General features: G+C 58.9%; 1 protein-coding gene across 1 annotated transcript in view; it reads right to left on the bottom strand.

Annotated features, from left to right (window-relative positions):
• Positions 1-2075: 2075 nt before the first annotated feature.
• RBM19 (RNA binding motif protein 19) overlaps positions 2076-18650 on the bottom strand; it is an 81694-nt gene continuing 65119 nt past the window's right edge. The window contains exons 23-24 of the mRNA XM_040986940.1: positions 16359-16479; positions 2076-3379 (exon numbers count right to left, since the gene is read on the bottom strand). Of these exons, the coding sequence (XP_040842874.1) occupies positions 3282-3379; positions 16359-16479 (219 nt within the window). The 3' untranslated portion in view covers positions 2076-3281. The remainder of the gene's footprint in view (positions 3380-16358; positions 16480-18650) is intronic.

The raw sequence follows: 18650 nt of genomic DNA, 5'->3' as shown, positions 1-18650 counted from the left end.
GCACCTACTGCAGGCCCCTACTGCGGGACGCCGGGTGCTCAGGGCAGACCTGGACCCTGCCTTTCTGGGGACGTACAATCTTAGCAAGGGCATGACATGAACTCACGACACACACACCACCGATAGCAGCAAAGGGAGCTAGGGAGGTGGGCAGGCTTGGAGAGCCTGTCCTGGGGCTGGGCACATTTGGATTATCTACTGGAAGATGCCCACTGGAGCACTGAAAGGAATGATCTTGTGTTATGAGGCAGGCTGAACAGGAGACGGCTGGGAAACAGAACCCGGCAGGCTTTGTCACGGAAGGAGCCTGTGTGTGAATGCACCCATGCACTCCATCTCTGCCAGGTGCAGCAAGGGGTTAAAGTCATTTTCATGAAAATTTAAATTTCAGCAGGCGCACCGTTCTCCCTTCCCTGTCCTTTGAACGTTTGACTGGCAACCATTTCGCATTTCACTCTGAGCAGAACAAATTGAATTAGACGTCGAAGGCAAGCCGGGCTCTGTTCACCAAAGCCTGCACGCTCGGGCCCAGCTAATCCTCTCCCAGGCGCGACATGGCCACGCCTGATGCACAGGTTCTGTTCTTGTGTCCAACCGGCGAGGGCTGCCCGGGGGAGGCACCGTGGGGGTATGTGTGGGGCACCCAACACAGTGCCTGATGAACGCATGTGGGGGACCAGGTGTCTGCTGAGTGAGTGAGGGCAGAGAGGGACTCCTCGGGCTGGGCTCTGCCAGCGGCACGGCCCAGGGCTCCGAGTCTGCCTCGCTGGGGACATACTAGTGCCCCCTGGGATGCCTGTTCATTCAGAACATGGGGGAGGGAGGGTCACAGATGTGAGGGCTGGAGTGCTAACCTCTGTCCCTGTGCACTGCGGTCCCTGCGGGCCCCACACGACTCCCTGGGCCATTTGCTGGGTGGAGCCTGGTGGCTTTCTTCCTTGGGGTACAGCAATGTTTAATAACAGTAACGACAACGCCACTGTTGACTTCAGATCCGCCAGGCATGAAACAGTTGGCCAAGCACTTCCCATAGGTGCTCTATTTACACAGCAAAGCCTAGGAGGCAGGAATCCCAGCATCCATTGGAAAGACTCAGAGATGTGGAGGATGCTGAGAAGGTGACTGAGGGCTCAGGGCCACTGAGACCCCTGTTCACCAGAGGCTGTTGCCTGCAGTAAGGGCCGTGTCCATTAGGACAGGATCAGGGAATGAAGGATGGAGGGCCTGGCGCTGGGCAGGGAGAGGCGCCGAGCACGGCTGCCTGGCGCTGGGCAGGGAGAGGCGCCGAGCACGGCTGCCTGGCGCTGGGCAGGGAGAGGCGCCGAGCACGGCTGCCTGGCGCTGGGCAGGGAGAGGCGCCGAGCACGGCTGCCTGGCGCTGGGCAGGGAGAGGCGCCGGGCAGGGAGAGGCGCCGAGCATGGCTGCCTGGCGCTGGGCAGGGAGAGGCGCCGAGCACGGCTGCCTTAGAAACAGGGGCTGGAGACCAATCTCTTCCCCGGGCATGAGCGAAGGTCCCGAGGTGGGGACATGCTATGACGGATGCTGGAGTGTGTGCAAATGAGGGGCAATGGGCAGGTGGGAGGGACGGGGCTGTGGCACCTGGCTCAGGAGGGGACCTTGGGGCAAGATAAGGTTCGAAACGAATACTCGAAACCAGTACTGCAATGGCCAGACCATGCTGGCTGTAAGAGCCTGCTGGGCCAGAGGAAGGTGGGGAATGAGGCAGGAGTACATTGTGGGCATGACAAAGAGGCGTGGTGACAGTGCCCCCAAGTCTAGAGAGACGCAGAACTGATGGCTGGCACTTCCTTACGGGTCTGTTGTCCCCACTCCTGGACGGCGAGCCCAGGGGGAGCCCAGGCCGGGGGATGGGCGGGGACAGGACACCCCGGCTGCTGCAGCTGACTGTGAACCTGAGCTGGTGAGCAGCTGGGAGTTCTCTCCAGCCCCACATCGCTTCCTGGCCATCGGCACACTTACATGTTGGCAAAGTAGGACCTGTGTGTCTTGTGATCGGATGAACCAGTCACATCCAGACCACCCTGGGGACTGGTCTGTCTGTGCGTATGCTCAGGATGGAGCCTGGGCTAGGGGCTGCCAACACCGCGGCAATGCCTTGGTACAGGTCACTCCAGGAACGCGTGGACCAAGCTTTTGGCCAAGCCAGCAGATCCCTGTACTCTGCCCAGAGCTGAGCCACGCCCACATGCTGAGGGGAAGGCAGCGCACACCAGCACCTTCTCTGAGGCCTGACTGCAGATCCTTTTAATGTCCAAACCGGACCCCATTTTACAGTTAGAAAAACAAAGGCTTGAAGTGGATGTCATGGGCCTGAGATTCCTCAGCAGGGAGTGGCTGTGTCTGGGTTGAGGTCAAGGACACACAGATGGCTGCTCCTGTCCCTTCTTGTCCGCTGCTTGCCAGGGCCTGCATAGGTCCTGCCCGGGTCGAGGGTCCCTAGTCCGTGGGTGGGATGCAGCTCTGCCCCGGGACGGGCGTCTGGGTGTGGAGCTTGGGGCTCGGCGAGCCGTGGGGAGGCCTCCCTGGGCGACGGCGTGGATGATGGTGCGGGACAAAGGCCAAGTGGCACGCTGTGACAGTCCCCTTGGATGCACGTGGTGGGATCTGTGCTCCCAGTGCAGGAGGACAATGCAGAAGGGAGCCCCGGGGCCATCTTCTGCGCTCAGTGCCATGCCTGGGGCTGGCTGGGACCGCTGTGTTTATTCCGCAGCCGAGTCTTCAGAGGTGGCATGCAGGCAGCAAAGAGCGGCTGGGCCTGGGGAGGCTCAGGAATGAGGACAGTTCCCCTTCCCCTAGCCTTGTGGAAGGGGAACTGGGCCTCGGCAGTCTGACCCCAGAGGAGTGGCCTCATTCCTGGGGTTGCTGGTAAGTGGGAAGCTGCAGGGTACACAGGTCCCCGACTTTCTCTGCGGCCTCTCCATCAGGGGCTCCCTGTGCAGCTCTCGGGTCAGCCGGGAGGACCTGCTGGGAGGGACTGCACCTCTGTGTCCACATGGCGCAGGTGCGTGCTCTGCGTGTGCCGAGCATGGCCATGGCCACGATGCCGGCGGCAGTGATGGCGGGAGGTGCAGCAGGAGCGCACATGCCCGGATGTCCCGACGGGCAGTGTGTGACCCGGGCCTCTGTCCTTTCTGACCTTGGTCCGTGAAGGGTGGGGCCTCGTGCCCAGCCCCCCACCCGCCAGGCAGTGAGCACAGAAGGGAGAGTGGCTGTCTTGGTCTCCAGGGCCCCGGCGCCACGTACCCTTGGCGGTGCCAGCTCACAGCTGAAGGGCTTGCTCCTCGCCGTCGCTGCCGCTGTCTTCCAGATGCTCCAGGATCTCGTCCAACACCACAGACCGCTTCTTCTTCGGGGGCTCTGCGGGAGTGCAGATGGCACGAGAGGAGAAAAGAACAGTGAGAGAGGTGGGGGGTGGAGGGTGGGGGGACAGCAGCGCAGGGGGTACGAGGGGGGGGGAGAGGGGAAGCAGGCGGGGAGGAGGAGACAGACGGAACGGGAGGAGGGAGAGGCAGCACGGCTGGGCGAGGCTGCGCCTTGGTCCCAGCAGCCCTGTCTCCCCGGTCCTGTCCTTGAGGGGAACTAGGAGGTAAAAGAGGACAGCCCCGCCCTGCAGCTTAGAGTCTGGCTTAGTGGGGAATCAGGCACTGGGCCGTAGATGGGGGTGGGGGAAAAACAGAAGCTGACCCTGTCTCCGTGCAGGCCACGGACTGTGCAGGTGCTCAATGTGGGAGGAACAGAGGCCGGCCACAGGGAAGGATGATCCAAGAGGCTTTGGGCTTTGCAGGATGCAGAGGAGTTCCCCGGGAAAGGAGCCACAGATGTTAGCACAGGGGTGGGGGCAGGATCCCTATGTGGCAGGCTGGGCAGTGTCTACAGCCTCCAGACCCCACGCACTTCTGTGTGCTCCAGCTCTGCCCCAGCTCTGCCCCTCCCAAAGGGACGCCGGAGCTAGGTACTGCGTTTGCCTCTTGCATGGAAGGGAGTCAAGCTGCTATAGACATGCAGGTCCAAGGGATTTGAACCCATGCCACACAGACGTGCACAGTCCTGACTTTCATGAAAGTCTTGGGTGCTGGCAAGAGCATAGCAGGGCCCTCTAGGAAGGGAGCTGGAAGGGGAGGCTGCCGTCCGTGTCAGTCCTTCTGCTGGTCTAACCACTCATGCTTGAGGCTCAATATGATAAAGAGGCTTGTCAAATGCTGCCTACCCCCTCTCACAGCACTAGTGTTTCCTTCTCTGTAGGGCTGCCCTGGTGGGACAAGGCATGCCCTTGCTGGCCGGGGAGCTCCGGGCACACCTTTCCCCAACCCTGTCAGTCCCAACTAGTGCCACAGCTGTGCCCTCCACTCACGGACCTCTTTCCAAGTGGGCTCCTGCCCCCTCCCCCCGCCCGTCCTGCTGCAAGCAGCAGGAGCTATTGCGGCCCCCACTTAGGCCCAAGCTCCTGCCGGGAACACTTGGCCAGCAGGCATAGACAGAAAAGGGCCATGTCCTGGTCTAGGGTGGGACCCGGGGTGAGGAGTCAGCTCCTTCCACCTGTATCCTATGTCAGTGATGGCCAGGGCAGGTGCTGTGACAAAGCCGCTGAGTGTGGCTCTGGGGCCCTTGGCTCGTGTGGTACTATCAAGGGCATCCTTTCCAGAGTCTGGTGGCCAAGAATCCAGGCGGAACACCTGTAGCCTACATCACAGTGTGGGGGGTTGAATCTTGGAGCTGCCCCCCAACGCTAGTAGCATGGCTCAGGTACATGAGTCCCTGCCAGCCATGTGGGTGACCCAGCTGGAGTTCCAGGCTTGTGGCTCCATACTGTCCCAGCCGCTGCTCTTGTGGGCATTTGGGGAGTGAAGCAATGATGGATGGAAGATCTGTCAAAATCTTTCACATAAAAAGAAAAGAAAATCATAAAAGGAAATTCTGATTTTTAGGTAGGCAGGATGAGGTAAAGAAAATCCCTGGCAGAGTCAGGTCAGCAGGCAGCGTCTTTCTCACCAGCCCTGGGCGCCAGATACCCACCCGGCTGCTGGGCTGGGCCAAGAGGGCACCTCCCAGGGACCACGGGGCTGGGGTGTCAGGTCCTGTGACTTCCAGGGCCATGGCGTGCACAGCCTCTCTGGAGCCGCCATGTCCCTTGTTCCAACAGAGAACCAGAAGGTGGCCAACCTGTAGGCAGAAGAGCCAGGGATGTTCTCCAGTCAGGACCCCAGGTGGGCACATGGCAGCTCTGGCCTCGGATCCTGCTTTGCCCCCTGCGCCTCCCTGGGGCTGGTCCCTGGCGAGGGCTCCCTCGAGGGCTCTGAGAGGCACACCTTCCTCACTACCCTTGGGGCGGCTCTGCTGGGTCTGCCAGTGGGCAGGCTGGTGTGGGCAGGTGGCCAGTACTGGGATGTTTGGTCAAGCACGTGATGTGGGTTGCCAGGACCACAGGATGCACAATGCCTGCCCTCCTGTCCTCGGTGGGAGAAGGTCTGTCAACTCCCTGACCCCGGAAGTCACAGCATCTGACGTCACACCTTGCTGTGTGCCACTGGGCGAGTCAGTTCAGCTCTGGGCCTCCACTTGAGTGGGGACAAAGGCCAGGCCCCATCTCATGGGACAGCTGTCAAGACGAAGCCTTTCCCAGATGGGGCTCAGCATGCAGTGGCAGCCCTGGCTCTGTCTACTGCACGGGTTCAGGCGGGGCTCTCAACTACGCCCCAAGAGGGAAGCCCGCGCCGGGTCCTGAGTTGCCGCCACTGCTGCCACCCAGCACCCCGCATGGGCCCTGCTCGCACGTGGAGCGCCCTGCCTGCAGGCACAGCTGCTGCAATCCCAGTTCCCTGACATCAAAAGCCTCAGCGGGTTTTCACCAAGCAAACATAATGCAGAACCGGGGAAAGGTGTAAAATAAATAAACGAAACAAGCCGTGCATTTTCTTTCAGCATTACAGCTGCACCCGAAGATAAACAACAAGTGACTGTCACCAAACATCAATACCCGAGAAATGAACTTGACAAAAAGCTCAGCCGGCCCCCAACAACCCCCTCGTCCTGCCCCACCCCCTCCTCCACCCGCCCCCTCCAACCGCCAACCACCATTTTTGCATTTCTGGAGTTCCCACCTAATGATTTTATTTTTCAATTAATTCCTTGACAGAATGCCAGCCTGCGTCTCTCCCTTCCCCGGTTGGTGCCGTCACCCTGCGTGAAAGGCGCGCGCAGGCAGAAAGAAAGGCGTGGGGTGGGGGGTGGGGGTGCTATTGGGAGGTTTGTTCTGGAAAGAAAAGCAGGCGGGGGACCTGGTGGGCAGCGGGGGGCTCTGGGCCCGGCAGCCCGAGGGGGGATTTGGAGTGTGGGGGTCAGGCTGTCTGGCTGGGCAACCTCCCAGAAGATGCTCTATGTGTCTGGGCTCAGCTTCTGCAGGGGTCGGGTGGTATGAGGCCCGCGGAGGAGGGGACTGGGAGAAGGCTTGCGTCCGAGGCCGTGACAAGGTCGGGCGCATGGCGGGCTCGACAGTCCGGCCATCCTTCCTGCTACTCACTCTGCTCCCGAGGCCATGAGGCAGGCCACATCCCTCTTCTTTCTTTTTCATTTTTTAAAAAGTTCATTTTCATTTTATTTGAAAGGCAAAGAGACAAGACGCAGAGAAGCTGCCCAGTCTTCTGGGTCACTCTGCAATGCCACCCACAGCCAAGAACTCAATTCAAGTCTCCCGCCGGGGCAGTGACTCCTCGGGCCATCCTCGCCTGCTGCCTTCCTGTATCAACAGGAAGTGGAGCTGGGCTCTGAATGAAGAGGCACTGATACGGGAGGCAGGTGCCTCAAGTGGTGCCGCCACAGGCATCATTTGCCACCCAGCTTCCTGCTAATGGGCCTGGGAGGCAGTGGAAGACTGCCTGAGTGCTTGGACTCATGCCACCCACACAGAAGACTTGGATGTGAAGCTTCTGGTTCCTGGCTTTGGCCTGACCCAGCTCCGGCCAGGGAAGGCTGGAAGGCCTCCTGACTGCCCTGCCTTGGTCCATGAGTGGGGGAGGCCCCCTTTTTAGGCTTTTGCTCAGTGCCAGCCCCCTCTCCCTCGGCTCTTGACACAGGCTCTGGGCTGGAAATTGAGGCGGAGAGAGAAGTCAGTGACATTTCATGGGGCCAAGGCATGTCCGGCCGGCCCCGCAGACTACTGGGAGGCTTGATGACAGCGGCAAGGGGGAAGCACACACATTACAGGCAGGCTGTCACTGCTCCGCAGGCCTGGCTGCCCTCCAAGGGACCCACTTCTGGTATTCTGGGTCAAATCTTCAGGCAGCAATACCAGCAACTAACTCCAAGCCAGACTTTAGTGTCTTGTAGGTGCAGATCTGAGGCTGACCTCAGCCCCAGGAGCAGGGGGCTCTGATCCAAACCCTCTCTTCCTCTTTGAAACGCTGCTACCAGTCTCACATGCGGTCAGAAAGCAGTCACCACAACTCATCTGGTTTCCTTGGGTTTCTTTTGGTTGGGTCAACTTACAATTCAGACCTAAAGCTGGCCACCCCCTGACAGCAGCCAGCAGCCAGCAGCCACGACCTGGAGGGAAGCCCCGATTTCCAGCAGTCCTGTCTCCAGATCCCCAAACTCTTGTCCAATCCTGGGCCGGGGCCCTGCCCCTCCCAAGTCACTGTGCAATTCTCCTTCTGTCAGTTGAATTCTGTGATCGATGAGGAAGAGCAGGAGAAATGGCCCGGCACAGCTGGCTCCCCCGTTAGCCCTAGCAGGGAATCCTGGCCTCGCCGCCGACGGCTGAGTGAAATGTTTGTGGAACGCAGAGAACACAAGTCAATAACAATTTAGCTGGATTGGGAGCAAGTACCTTCCCTGCACGGACAGCCGCTCCCGGGGGACGGGGAAAGAGAGCGGGCAGGAGATCGCCGAGGCGCCGGGAAATATTTCCAAAACACCACCCAGCGAGGCTCGGGCCCTGGGGCACGGGAGCGAGGGTGGAGGAAGAAGGGGGTGATCGGGAGACACCCGCTCCAGGCCACCCCCGCAGCCCCCCTGCACCCCTGCAAGGACAATTGTGTGTCTTGCCCACCACAGCCAGACATTCGCACTCCGTAAGCCTGGCTTCCATGTTTCCCATCTTCCCGATTCTACCTCCATTAGCTGGGATGTGCGACGGGGTGGCTCATGGGCCGGTTTTACCCTCTCTCCTGGTACTGCCACGTCTCAACAGGGAAAACCAGCCGTTTCCAACCCTAGGTCCACCCGTGCTCTCGGCCTTCCCTGCCCGGATCTCCGTGGCCGTCCTTTGACAGCTCCCTGCGCCCACCTGCCGGGGTCTCCAGAGGAGAGGTGGCCAGGGCCAGTCTTAAGGAATATGCACAGGGTGCAGATGAAGGAATGAAAACAGGAGCTTATGAAAAAAACCTCCATCTGCAGGAAGCAGGAAGGGGCCTTGGCAGAGGGATATTTTGAATAATAAATTCTGTGACTTCACATCCTGGCTTGAACTCTGCCGACTGTGGCTTTTAAAGCCTGATGATTAGGGTTTCATGGCCAAGATCAAGGAGGCCCATTTGCAAGGGCTGATGCGGGGATAACGGGCTCTCCTGGTCCCCAGTCTTTTGAAAATGTGCTGTCCTGGGAATGATTAAGTTATGGGAGGGGGGGGTGGGGGCGCGAACTGTTGCCGGCTTTAAATATCATCTGTGTGCTGATGACTTCCAAATTTATATCTCAGCCCAGACTTTGCCCCTGAGCGCCAAACTCATAGATCTGCCTGCCTGACACTTCACACGGAGTCCTAGCCGGCATCCCAGACTCCGCACGGTCAGAGCAGCCTCGCCCGCCCACCTGCTCTTGCTAGCTTTCTGGGCCCTGCTCACTGTCGGGCTACACTGTGCCCAGCGGCTCAAAACAGAGCCCTCAGCATCGGCTTTGCTACTCCCCTGCCCTTCACGAGCAAGCCAGGCTGGAACCACAGCTTCCAAAAATGCCTCCCCATGCCCATGGTCCCGAGCCTGGTTTAGGCCGCTGCCTTGCTTGCCGGGACTAAACTACCATGGGACCCCCTGTCCTGAATTCGCCTTTTTAGAAAAAAATTAGTTTTTTAAATTTCACTTCCAAAAAAAAAAAAAAACCTGAGAGACACAGACACAAGGGGAAGGAAAACTGTCTACCCTCTGTTGGTTTAGTCCCTAAATGTGGCAGCAGCTGGGGCAGGCTGAGGTCAGGAATCAGGAACTTGGTGGCAGGGGCCTAAGGGCTGCAGCCATTACATGCTGTGTATCCGTGGGCAGCTGGGCTGTGAGCAGAACTGGGACTTGAAGTGCAAGGCATTCCCACTTAAGCACTTAGCCTCTGTTCCAACCGTCTGGCCCTCCACCCTTGTCCCGGCCTTCTGTGATACAACCCTACACAGTGACAGCCATGAGCTCTGACTGCCAATCGGGTCTTGGCATTCCCCTCCTTAAATCTTCTAGGGGGCTTCCACTGTCTCCTGAACGTAAGCCGGGCCAGACAAGCCCCACCACAGACTGTGCTGTTAACCTCCATCCCGGAGCTGCTCACCACTCACAATGGTGTGCTCTGAAGACGTATCTGTCCCAGGGCCTTTGCACCTGTGCTTCCTGTAGCTGGCAGGCTCCCCGCCTCCCATCTTTGGCTGGCTGGAAGCAGCACCAAGAAATGTCGACATCTCAGACTTATCCCAGCCACCGCATTGGGAATCTTGTCCTTGTGCTGTACACATTCACACATTCGGGCGCCCTTTCTAACGTCCTGCCCTGAACTTGCTCTCATCAGAACACCGCTGTTCACCACAGCATTGCAAGGGCTAGGCCTTCCCTTGTGTTCACAGGGCCTCCGCCTTGGTCATCGGGTGGTTAGTGAAGTGTCAGTGGGTGAACAGGCAGAGGAAGTAACTAGTCAAGTGACGGGACCTCCCTGCCATGGACTCCAGTTGTGGGGTGGGTGGGGGAAGGTGCTGTTCTAATGCCTCCAAGATGGAATGCTCTCTGAGAAGACGGTCATGGCAGGAGCAACAAATCCGCCGGGGCTCCTGGTTAAGTTATGCAGAGCCAGGGTGGGCGTCATACTGGCTGCGGCTCCAGCTGCTGGCCACACAGAAGCAGCTGTGATGGCTGAAATACTTGGGGTCGCTGTCACCCATATGGGGGCTCCGCCTTGAGCTCCTGCCTCCTGGCTTCTCTCCAGTCTAACCCTAGCCATTGCAAACACCTGGGGGAGTGAACCAAAAAATGGGAATGCTACTGCCTCTCAAATAAAATATTACACATAATAAATAAACAAATATGAAAGGGAAGCCACACCATGAGGGCCAGGGTTGCACCTGCTCAGCTTCTGCCCCTGGACATTGGCAGAGCAGCTGTGGGCACCATGGAAACGGGGACAGCGGCCTGCCCATAGAGCTATGTACAAAAGCAGTGTGCACTCTCGCTGGCAGCCTCTGCCCAACCTGGACTAGGGGCCCAGATGCCACCGGGCAGTTTTGGGCTTGGGAACTGCTGGGGATACGAGGCATGGAGAGTCAGGATTCTCTATTCTGCAGAGTCCAGGGCTGTGTGCCTTCAAGCAGGTGACATGGGAACCTCTCTGGGCCTCCCTCGGTCTGCACCTCAGTGAAGTGGGCAGAATGCTTCTCCCTAGGGAGTTATAAGGCTGAGCTGAGAATAAGTACCCTAAAGTGCTGGGCTTCATTCTGCACACAGTAGGCCCCCAGTGAAGCTGTCTTCCTTTCTCTCCTTTCCACCGACTTGCTGGTTAAGAAGTCACATGATCTCCTTGTTTCCGACCTAGCAGTCATGGGTGGCACAGGGCTGGGAATATCGGTCCGGGCAGTGTTGGTGGCAGTGCCCCTTACCGGGGGCCTGGAGCACGTTGCCTGGCTGTGCTGAGCCTGTTTCCTTACCCGTAGAGGTGGTGGCCAGCAGGAGCGCAGGGCGCCCTCGCCAAGTAGCGGGCACGGCACAGAAGCCCAGCTCACAATGCCTGTTCCTGTCCCGTGTTCTTACTTCTGCCCGCGGTCTCATCCCTGCGCCAGGCCCAGACATGCCGGCTCGTCCCTGGAGGCTGAGGCCTCCTGGGGAGAAGAGATGCGATGGCACATGAGTACATGACACTCGTGTCAAGTGAAGATGGGGCGAGGGGCGTGATGGGGGATGCGGATGTCATCCTGCTGACACTGGCTGAAACATGGAGGGAGAGTGGCCGGGCGGGGGCAGGGCTATGGGTTCCTGTCCTCCCCCTGGGAAGCTGGGAGGGCAGCCCAGGACCGACACTGTCTGGGTCTAAAGACAACTTCTGCCGGGTGGGCTGGTGGCGCCACGCTCGTGGCCCTCCCGCCATCACCACCACCACCACCGGCAGGCTGGCTCGGGTGGGAGGGGGAAGGCGCGGCTGCCAGCCACTTGCCATGCCGGTCATGTCTGCACTCCCAGCTCCGGAGGTGAAAGGTACAGACGCTAACCACAGTCCATCAGTCCTCCGCAGCTGGAATAAGACAACATGGGGAAGCAGAGCCATGCTCCCGGCCAAATAAAAGCCTGTTTGCTGGGGCCTCCCTGCCTGGGAGCGCTTAAAACAGAGGGTTCTGCGGGTGGATTTCTTCCGTGCCATTATATTCTCTCGGCTGCGCTCGCAGGTACCGCGGCCTGCCGAGGTCCTGAAAGCTTCTCGATGCTGCGACCCTGCTGGTTTGTAACACGCTCAGGAAGAAAAGGACACAGCAGTGGCCGACGGCCCGATTCTCCCCACCTTGCTCTCTCTTTTCACACTCCCGCCAGCTAGGCCCCGACAGCAGCACTTCACCTATGAAGGGCTGTGTGCTGTGGAGGAGGAGGAGGAGGAGGAAGAGGAAGGAGAATCAGATTCTTGGCTGGGGGCGGGGGAGGAAGGGCCTGTGCGTCTATTCCTCTCGTCACTCCCTTTCCCAAGCACCCCACTCTGCCATTCCTACCCGTTCAGGGCAACTTTAAATGGGCTTTCCAAGAGCTGCCCTTTGCAGTCCCGTTTGTGGGGAGAGTTTACAAGCATGGAGGTGGGGCGGCGGGGGTGAGGTGAACGTGCAGTGTGTGTGGCAGTGGCCGAAAGAAGGGCCACACTCACTGGGAACAGCAGAGGAGTTCCAGAATTCTCCTGACAAGGAGCCTGGCTGGGTAAGGGCACTTTGGTGAGGGCCCCACCCTCCCCCCAGGGCCATCGTGCACTGATAAACTCCTACTGTGTGCCTGTGGAACAGAAGCGAGATGCAGATGCCCCGTCCTGGGTCCCCAGCCCGGTGTGGGTGCTCGTCTTAGTCCTTCCTGTCTGTGTTTCTCTCATGCACACGCTCACATGTGTGTGCTCACCACGGCCCAGGCGCAGGAGCCCTGGCACTCTTCCTGGGTTTCATTCTTGTGCCCACAGAAGGATGCCTCAGTCAGGAGCCCCAGGGAAGCGGGCAGACGAGAAAGGGGAGAATCAACGGCCGAGGGAGCGGAAGGATGGACTCTGATCATCAACTGTGGCTGATGAACGTTCGCTATGTGCGGGGCCTGGTGCGCCAGTTCCTGCACAGGCCTCCTCTCCTCTGAGCCCCAAGAGCTCTGAGGAAGCGGCGCCCTTGCCCCATTGCACAGATGACAAAACTGTCCGAGGCTGCACACAGGTGGACCATGGGAAAGCGGCAGTGGCAGAGCCTGCTGACACTGTGACCTGAGCCAACAGGGACTCTGCCCTTGGGCTGGGTGTGCCTGAGCACACCATGCCCTTGCTGGTCAATAGAATAAGGGCAGGGCCGACTTCCTGGGCCTCACAACTCTCCATGAAAGTCCGCAGATGGCAGCTTGTGCGTGGTCCCAAGTCTGCTTTAACACAGGAACAGAAACAGGACACACGCCATTGCCTGCCCTGCACCACAGACCGGCTCTCTACCTTCACCTCCCTCAGTCTCTTTCTCCAAGTCCCTCCCATGTGCATGGGCTGGGCTGTGCCAAAGCTGAGCCCAAGGGCTGCAGCAAAGCGGGATGACTCCTGCTGGCTGCCCTGGCCACTGTCAGGGCATCAGCTGCTGCCAACGCCCCCCTCCCTCTGCCCAGCCTGGCAGCCGAGACGCCTGCCTTTCAGTCCGTGGCCCATGTTCCACGGGGGCCCTTTGTCGTGCTTCGCTGCTTGGTCATCTCCACCCGAGAGCTGAGTGCCTTGCTGGCAGAGTTCAGGGTCAAGGCTGGAGCCATGGAGGGAATCGGGCACCAGTCCCACCTGCCTGTGGAGCCTGCCAGGACCCTGGGCGCTTGGGACAATGTGGATTACAACCCAAATGAGCTGGGCATTTTTCACCACAGGAGAAGGGCACGGAGGGGGAGAGGAGCTCAGCCAAGAGGGCAAGGGGGCCAGCAGCTCTCTTCTGAATAGCCAGGGCTGTGGGTGCCTCCTGCTCCCGAAACACCGGAGACACGGGACCCAGGAGAAGGGACCTGCATTCTCTCCAGTGCCCCTGCTCTGAGCTGGGTCCCCTGCACACACAAGCCCTGGATCTAACCCAGAAAGAGAGACTGACACCCCACTGTCTGCACTGGAACCTTGGCTCCACATACCACGTTGCACTGGGCAAGGTACTGCAGCCCTGCACCTTCCTGCCCGGTGGAGGCTCCCTGGGAAGAGAAAGCTGCTCTTAGGGCTTCTGTGACCTAGGCAACCAGCAACAAGTGCAGAGGCAGTACCCCTGTGAACACCCTAACAGAGGCATGGCGATGCGTGCTGGGACATGGCCAAGCAGCAGAACCCAGTCCTGGTGCGCAGTGACGGGGCTGGTCCTGAACTTCTGGGGTAGTAAGTCCTGCAGGTGCCCACAGTGCCCTGAGTCTGGCCACGTTTACCCACAGGCCTGAGGGTGGGGTCCCTGCTGCCATGTGTGTTTGCACACACACTAGGGGAAGCTAGCTTCAACCTTGGGTCGCCAGGCTTGGGGACCACTTCCTGCTGTTTCGTCGTGCTCCAGACAGGCAGGAGCCGGTGCGGAAGTTGGCTGTGCCTGCTGCTGGCCTGCCCGAGGACTGGTCATGTCACAGACCACATTCTCTGGGGGTGTTCCTGCCTGGGTAGACATGGCTCTGGCCAATGCCCTGGAAGTCTGAGTCGTTGCATCTGTGCAATGTTTTCTGCTGGTTTCTTTAAGACCCAGCTTCGATCCTGCTCTGGAAACTGCCACCTAAGATGGCCTCAGAGAGACTGGCTATAGCCTTCCTTCCCAGCTCCCTCCCTGCTCCAAGGTATCCACCCCTCAAGTGTCCACTGTGTGACCACCCCATGGGCTCCTGCTCTCATGGGACTCCAGGGGCATGGCCTCTCCCTGCTGCCCCTTCAGCCCCATGGGTGGCACGGCCTTCACTGTTGCCCACCTCTGGGGGTGCCACACCCTGTCTGCTTGTCATCCCTGCTCACACTTCTGCCAGCAGCCCTGGCCTTAAGGGCTCTTTCTGTTAATCCCTTGGTAACTCCAGTTCCAGCAGGGATCTTGCTGCCCACCACTGACTTCTGTACCTCACTTTTCTCATCTGTAAAAGGGGACCATGGACCATGCACACTGCACGGTCTTCCAAGAGGACATGCTGTGTCCATGCTAAGTGGCCATGCAGCGGCTCTCCTTAGGATGTGCTGCTTACTCACCCCCATCCCCAGTACTTCTATTTCTGGAAGGGATCCATGGCTTCTGTCCTGGCCTGGATCAATCAGCCCCAACACACAGCCAGGTTCAAGGAAGATTCAAGGTCTTCTGTCTTGAACAGGTGCTTGCTGGTTTAGCACAGTAGCACATGGAGGGGCGGGTAACCAATCTGAGTTCTGTCACTTTCCAGCTACACGGACATGGGGTTGCCCCATGGCCACTAGGGTTACTAGGGGATATCTGAGGACAGCCTTGGGCACACAGTGGGTACTAGATGAAACCAGCTGCGTGGAGTCACTTCAGTACTCAGCTGACCTCAGGCCTCACAGCTGTAGAATGGGGCTGCTAGGGAAGAACGGGAAGGTGCAGGCAGACCCTCCACTGTCTGCATCCCTGTTGCTGGTATCCCCAGCCCTGTTGGGCTGTAAAGACAATGACCTAGCAGAAAGGCAGCGGGTGTGTTTCCAGGGAGGGAGGTGCTGCTGCCTTCGACACTCAATTTATTGAAGGGGGCTTCTCTCCAGCACTGGTGGAAAGTGCTGAGCCTGCACTCATGGGAGGCGGGGACCCACTGCCACTCCAGGGAGAGTCCCTTACACAAACATTTGCCGATGGGTACATCTGGGTCTGTCAATGGCTGCCGATAAGCATGGCTCTTTCTGCAAGTCAGGATGGGGCCCTATCGAGCGAGTAGTGAGCTTGCCGCTGCTCTCTCAGCCTTCGCTTGTCTGGGTTCTTCTGAGGTGGGAGAGGAGGTACAGAAACAAGGTTCAAGTTCAAGTGCCCCTGGTTATCCAAGAGAGGGGGGCGAGCCTGGGACAGCAAGAGGCACCTGCCAGGTTTTCCCATGCCCAGCTGAGAGCGGTTTTCCAGGATTCCTTTTAACCCTCCCACCTGGGTAGCCTTTGCCCGACTCTTGAAACAACCAAATAGAGATGATGATGACGTCCATACAATGCATTCTCCCACCGTCTTCCTGTGGCTCCAGTCATGCTGACCTTCCCAGCTTCTAGATACACCAAACTTGCTCCAGCCTCAGGATGTCCTCCACCCTGTGCTGCGTGCTAGGGCAGCCTCGTTTGTGGCTATACCAGTCACACCTGTGTGGTGAGCCCTTTCTGGATCACGAAGGGACTTGTCCTGCCTCTTTCACTGCCAAGACCCACGGCCCCTGCCTGGAGACCACAGTATGCTCTAACATGAGGGCCTGGAGGGAGCGTGGATGCTCTGGTCACTGACTCATGAGGCGCCGGGGCCACGTGATGCCACCAGAAGGTGCAGTCAGGCCTCCTAGCCCCAGTGCTCTGGCAGAAAGGGGACGCTTTTCTTGGGGTGACTGGGAGGGTATAATAAAGCGGTTTAGCATGGAGAGAAATAATGGGGCACGTGGTTCCTCAGGGGGAGCCACGGGGGGTGGGATGCCAGCATTCCTGGGTCTGAAGGAGCAAAGAACCTGCACAGAGTGTGGTGTGGGCAAGGCTATAGACTTGAGCTGCGGCCCCAGCAACTGGCGGGAAGGGAACTGGGGAAGCAAGCTATGCCCTCACTCTTTCCTGCCAGGGGTCCCAGGGAGCAGCCCAGCTGGGAGCCGAGAGCTCAACAGCCCAGGGATGCTGCCTACTTGGGTCCCTTGCACCTGCAGCCCCCACATCAGGGATGTGGCCTGCCTTTCTGGAATGCAAGAATCACCCTGCGAAAGGCCCCATGGGCCACTCCTACCGTGGTAGTGCTCCGCCGTCTTCCGCCGCATGGCCTGCAGGGTCACCTCCGAGTCGGCCCACTCGAGCACCAGCCGGCGGCCGTACAGGTGAGTGCTGTGACACAGGGCATTGAAGGCTCTCTGGGGAGGTAACAAGAAACCAGAGGTGTCAGTATTGGACTTGGGAGGGGCTGGGGAGGTCCTGGACGCGTCTATTTCATTGGTGGATGACATCAGCAGAGGAGAGAGCTGCAGCTGACTGAGCTGTCAGTCTGTCGGCACCTGGGCTGTAACCAGTACCTGGGAAGGGCAGCTGCCTCACTCCCCATGTTCTACCTTATCTAGGGAGGGTGACCCCATTAGCAGGCTGTGCCTCCTGCCTGGCTGACGGCGGCAGCCGACACAGGAGAACACCCAGCCCCACCTGGCCACTGGCTGACCTAGAGGCCACTCTCCTTCAATGGTCTGGGTGGTTCTGTCCCCCCGACTTCACCCTTGGCCCCATCCCCTTGTCTGTTTTTGCTTTCCTGGTTCCTCGGCTGTTAGAGGGGAACCTGGTGCATGCTCTCCTATAACGAGTCGTGACTCACACACTCCACATGTGCACCATCCAATAGCATCACCCACTGGCCCCGTACCCAGTGGGCATCGTTCCCCAAGTCCCCTGCTTTCCCCAGGCCCCGTCACCCACGAATCTACTTGTATTTGCTATGGGATTGGCTACTGTGGGCATCCCAGGAAGCAGACAGTGCTGGCTAGCCGCTCCCCCTTAAACATGGCTGGGTTTCAGTACCTTCCCTGACATCACAGCCCTTGCTGAAACCCTCTCACGGTCCTCAGGGCAGCTCAGTAGCTAAGAGCTGTTAGATCCTGCGGTCACCATGTCCTGGTTGTGGGGGTCTCACATTTGCTAAGGTCAAGAGTGTGGGTGAGCGTGATAAAGCTGGCCTCAGTTTCCTCATCTGTAAAATGGGAATGTCAGTGCGGGTCAACCTAAGGCTGCTGGGGAGGATGAGGGTTGCCACAGACCGTGTCTGGAACAGAGCGCGGCGACAGCAAGTGCTCAGATGACGGCTCCTGTCACTACTGCCCACTCAGACTCGGCGAGCTGGTGGGTGCTCCTTCTCAGCACAGACTTCCTGGGTAAACTTTGGGTTTAAAGAGGACCAGGCCCAGGCGTGCCATCCCTGGAGAGCGATGGCTCATGGGGGCTTTGGCGCTGCTTTCCAGGGCACAGACGGCATGGGGGTTGGAGAGGGGAAATGTGGGATTTGCCCCACTTGCTTCCTTGAAGCCACGAGGCCGCGTGGAACCAGAACCGGAACCTGCTCAGCTCTGCCCTTGCCCGCGGCATGACCAGTGACCGACTAAGTCTTCCAGGAGATGGTAAGTCTTGGGCCCAGGTCCCTTGGAATATGACCCTGCTTGCACCCAGGACAATGCTCGTGGTACCATTTACTGGTGGCTATGTGCTCTGAGCAGCACGGAGCATGCTCACAGCAGCCGTGATGTCACCGGGAGACAGAGTTATGGGGCCAAGGTCACCTGTGTGATCTGCCGTTGCTGGAAATGTCTCCAGGCCTGACTGTTTCTAAGATGGGCTTCCTGGAGGCCAGAGGTCTTGGATGGCTGTGCGAAGACACAGGTGGACATCGTCTACTGAGACACTCCGGAACGCCAAGGACTGTTCCCAGGAGCCAGGAGGGACTCAGGACACACTTGCCCCTAAGGAGCCAGCTCTGCCACCAGCGTGGCTTTGCGCTTCCAGTCTCTGGAGCGAGTCATTTGCTATGCCCTGTGCTTGGTTTCCTCGTCTCTAACGGGACTGCCTGTGAACTCAAACGCCCAATACGTACTGAGTGCAGCAAGCGGTCCGCATGTTCCATCGGCGGTGCAGAGCAGGCCGGCACGGTGGGACCCGTGTGTTTTACAACCAGACAACATGCAGCCAAATTAAAGAAACACTTTGTTTTCCTCTCTGTTGCTCCATGCAGGGCCAGGTGCGGGAAACTTTTTTTGGGGGGGAGGGGAGGATTTAATTTAAAAAACTCTTTCTGACTGCCAGCAGAGTCACCGCATTTTTTCTCTGAATGCATATAAAAATGCATCTGGACTCTGAGCCGAAATGGCCCATTCAGAGCTTTACAGCACATGCGTTCTCAGCTGGCGCGGCAGAAGAGGCGGCTGATTGGGGGAGCTGGGCTCTTAAGACGGTGGAGAGAAGCTGGCGGGGAGTCTGGCGTGGCGGATGTTTCATCCTGATGCCGGGTCCCTGAGGAGCTGCGGTCCCGGGGACACGGTGGGGTTGCCTC

The sequence above is a fragment of the Ochotona curzoniae genome, unplaced genomic scaffold (assembly GCF_017591425.1).
Source record: "Ochotona curzoniae isolate NIBS_2020 unplaced genomic scaffold, NIBS_Ocur_1.0 contig_46, whole genome shotgun sequence".
In the NCBI taxonomy this organism is placed as follows: Eukaryota; Metazoa; Chordata; class Mammalia; order Lagomorpha; family Ochotonidae; genus Ochotona; species Ochotona curzoniae.
This window is presented reverse-complemented; position numbering and strand designations above follow the sequence as displayed.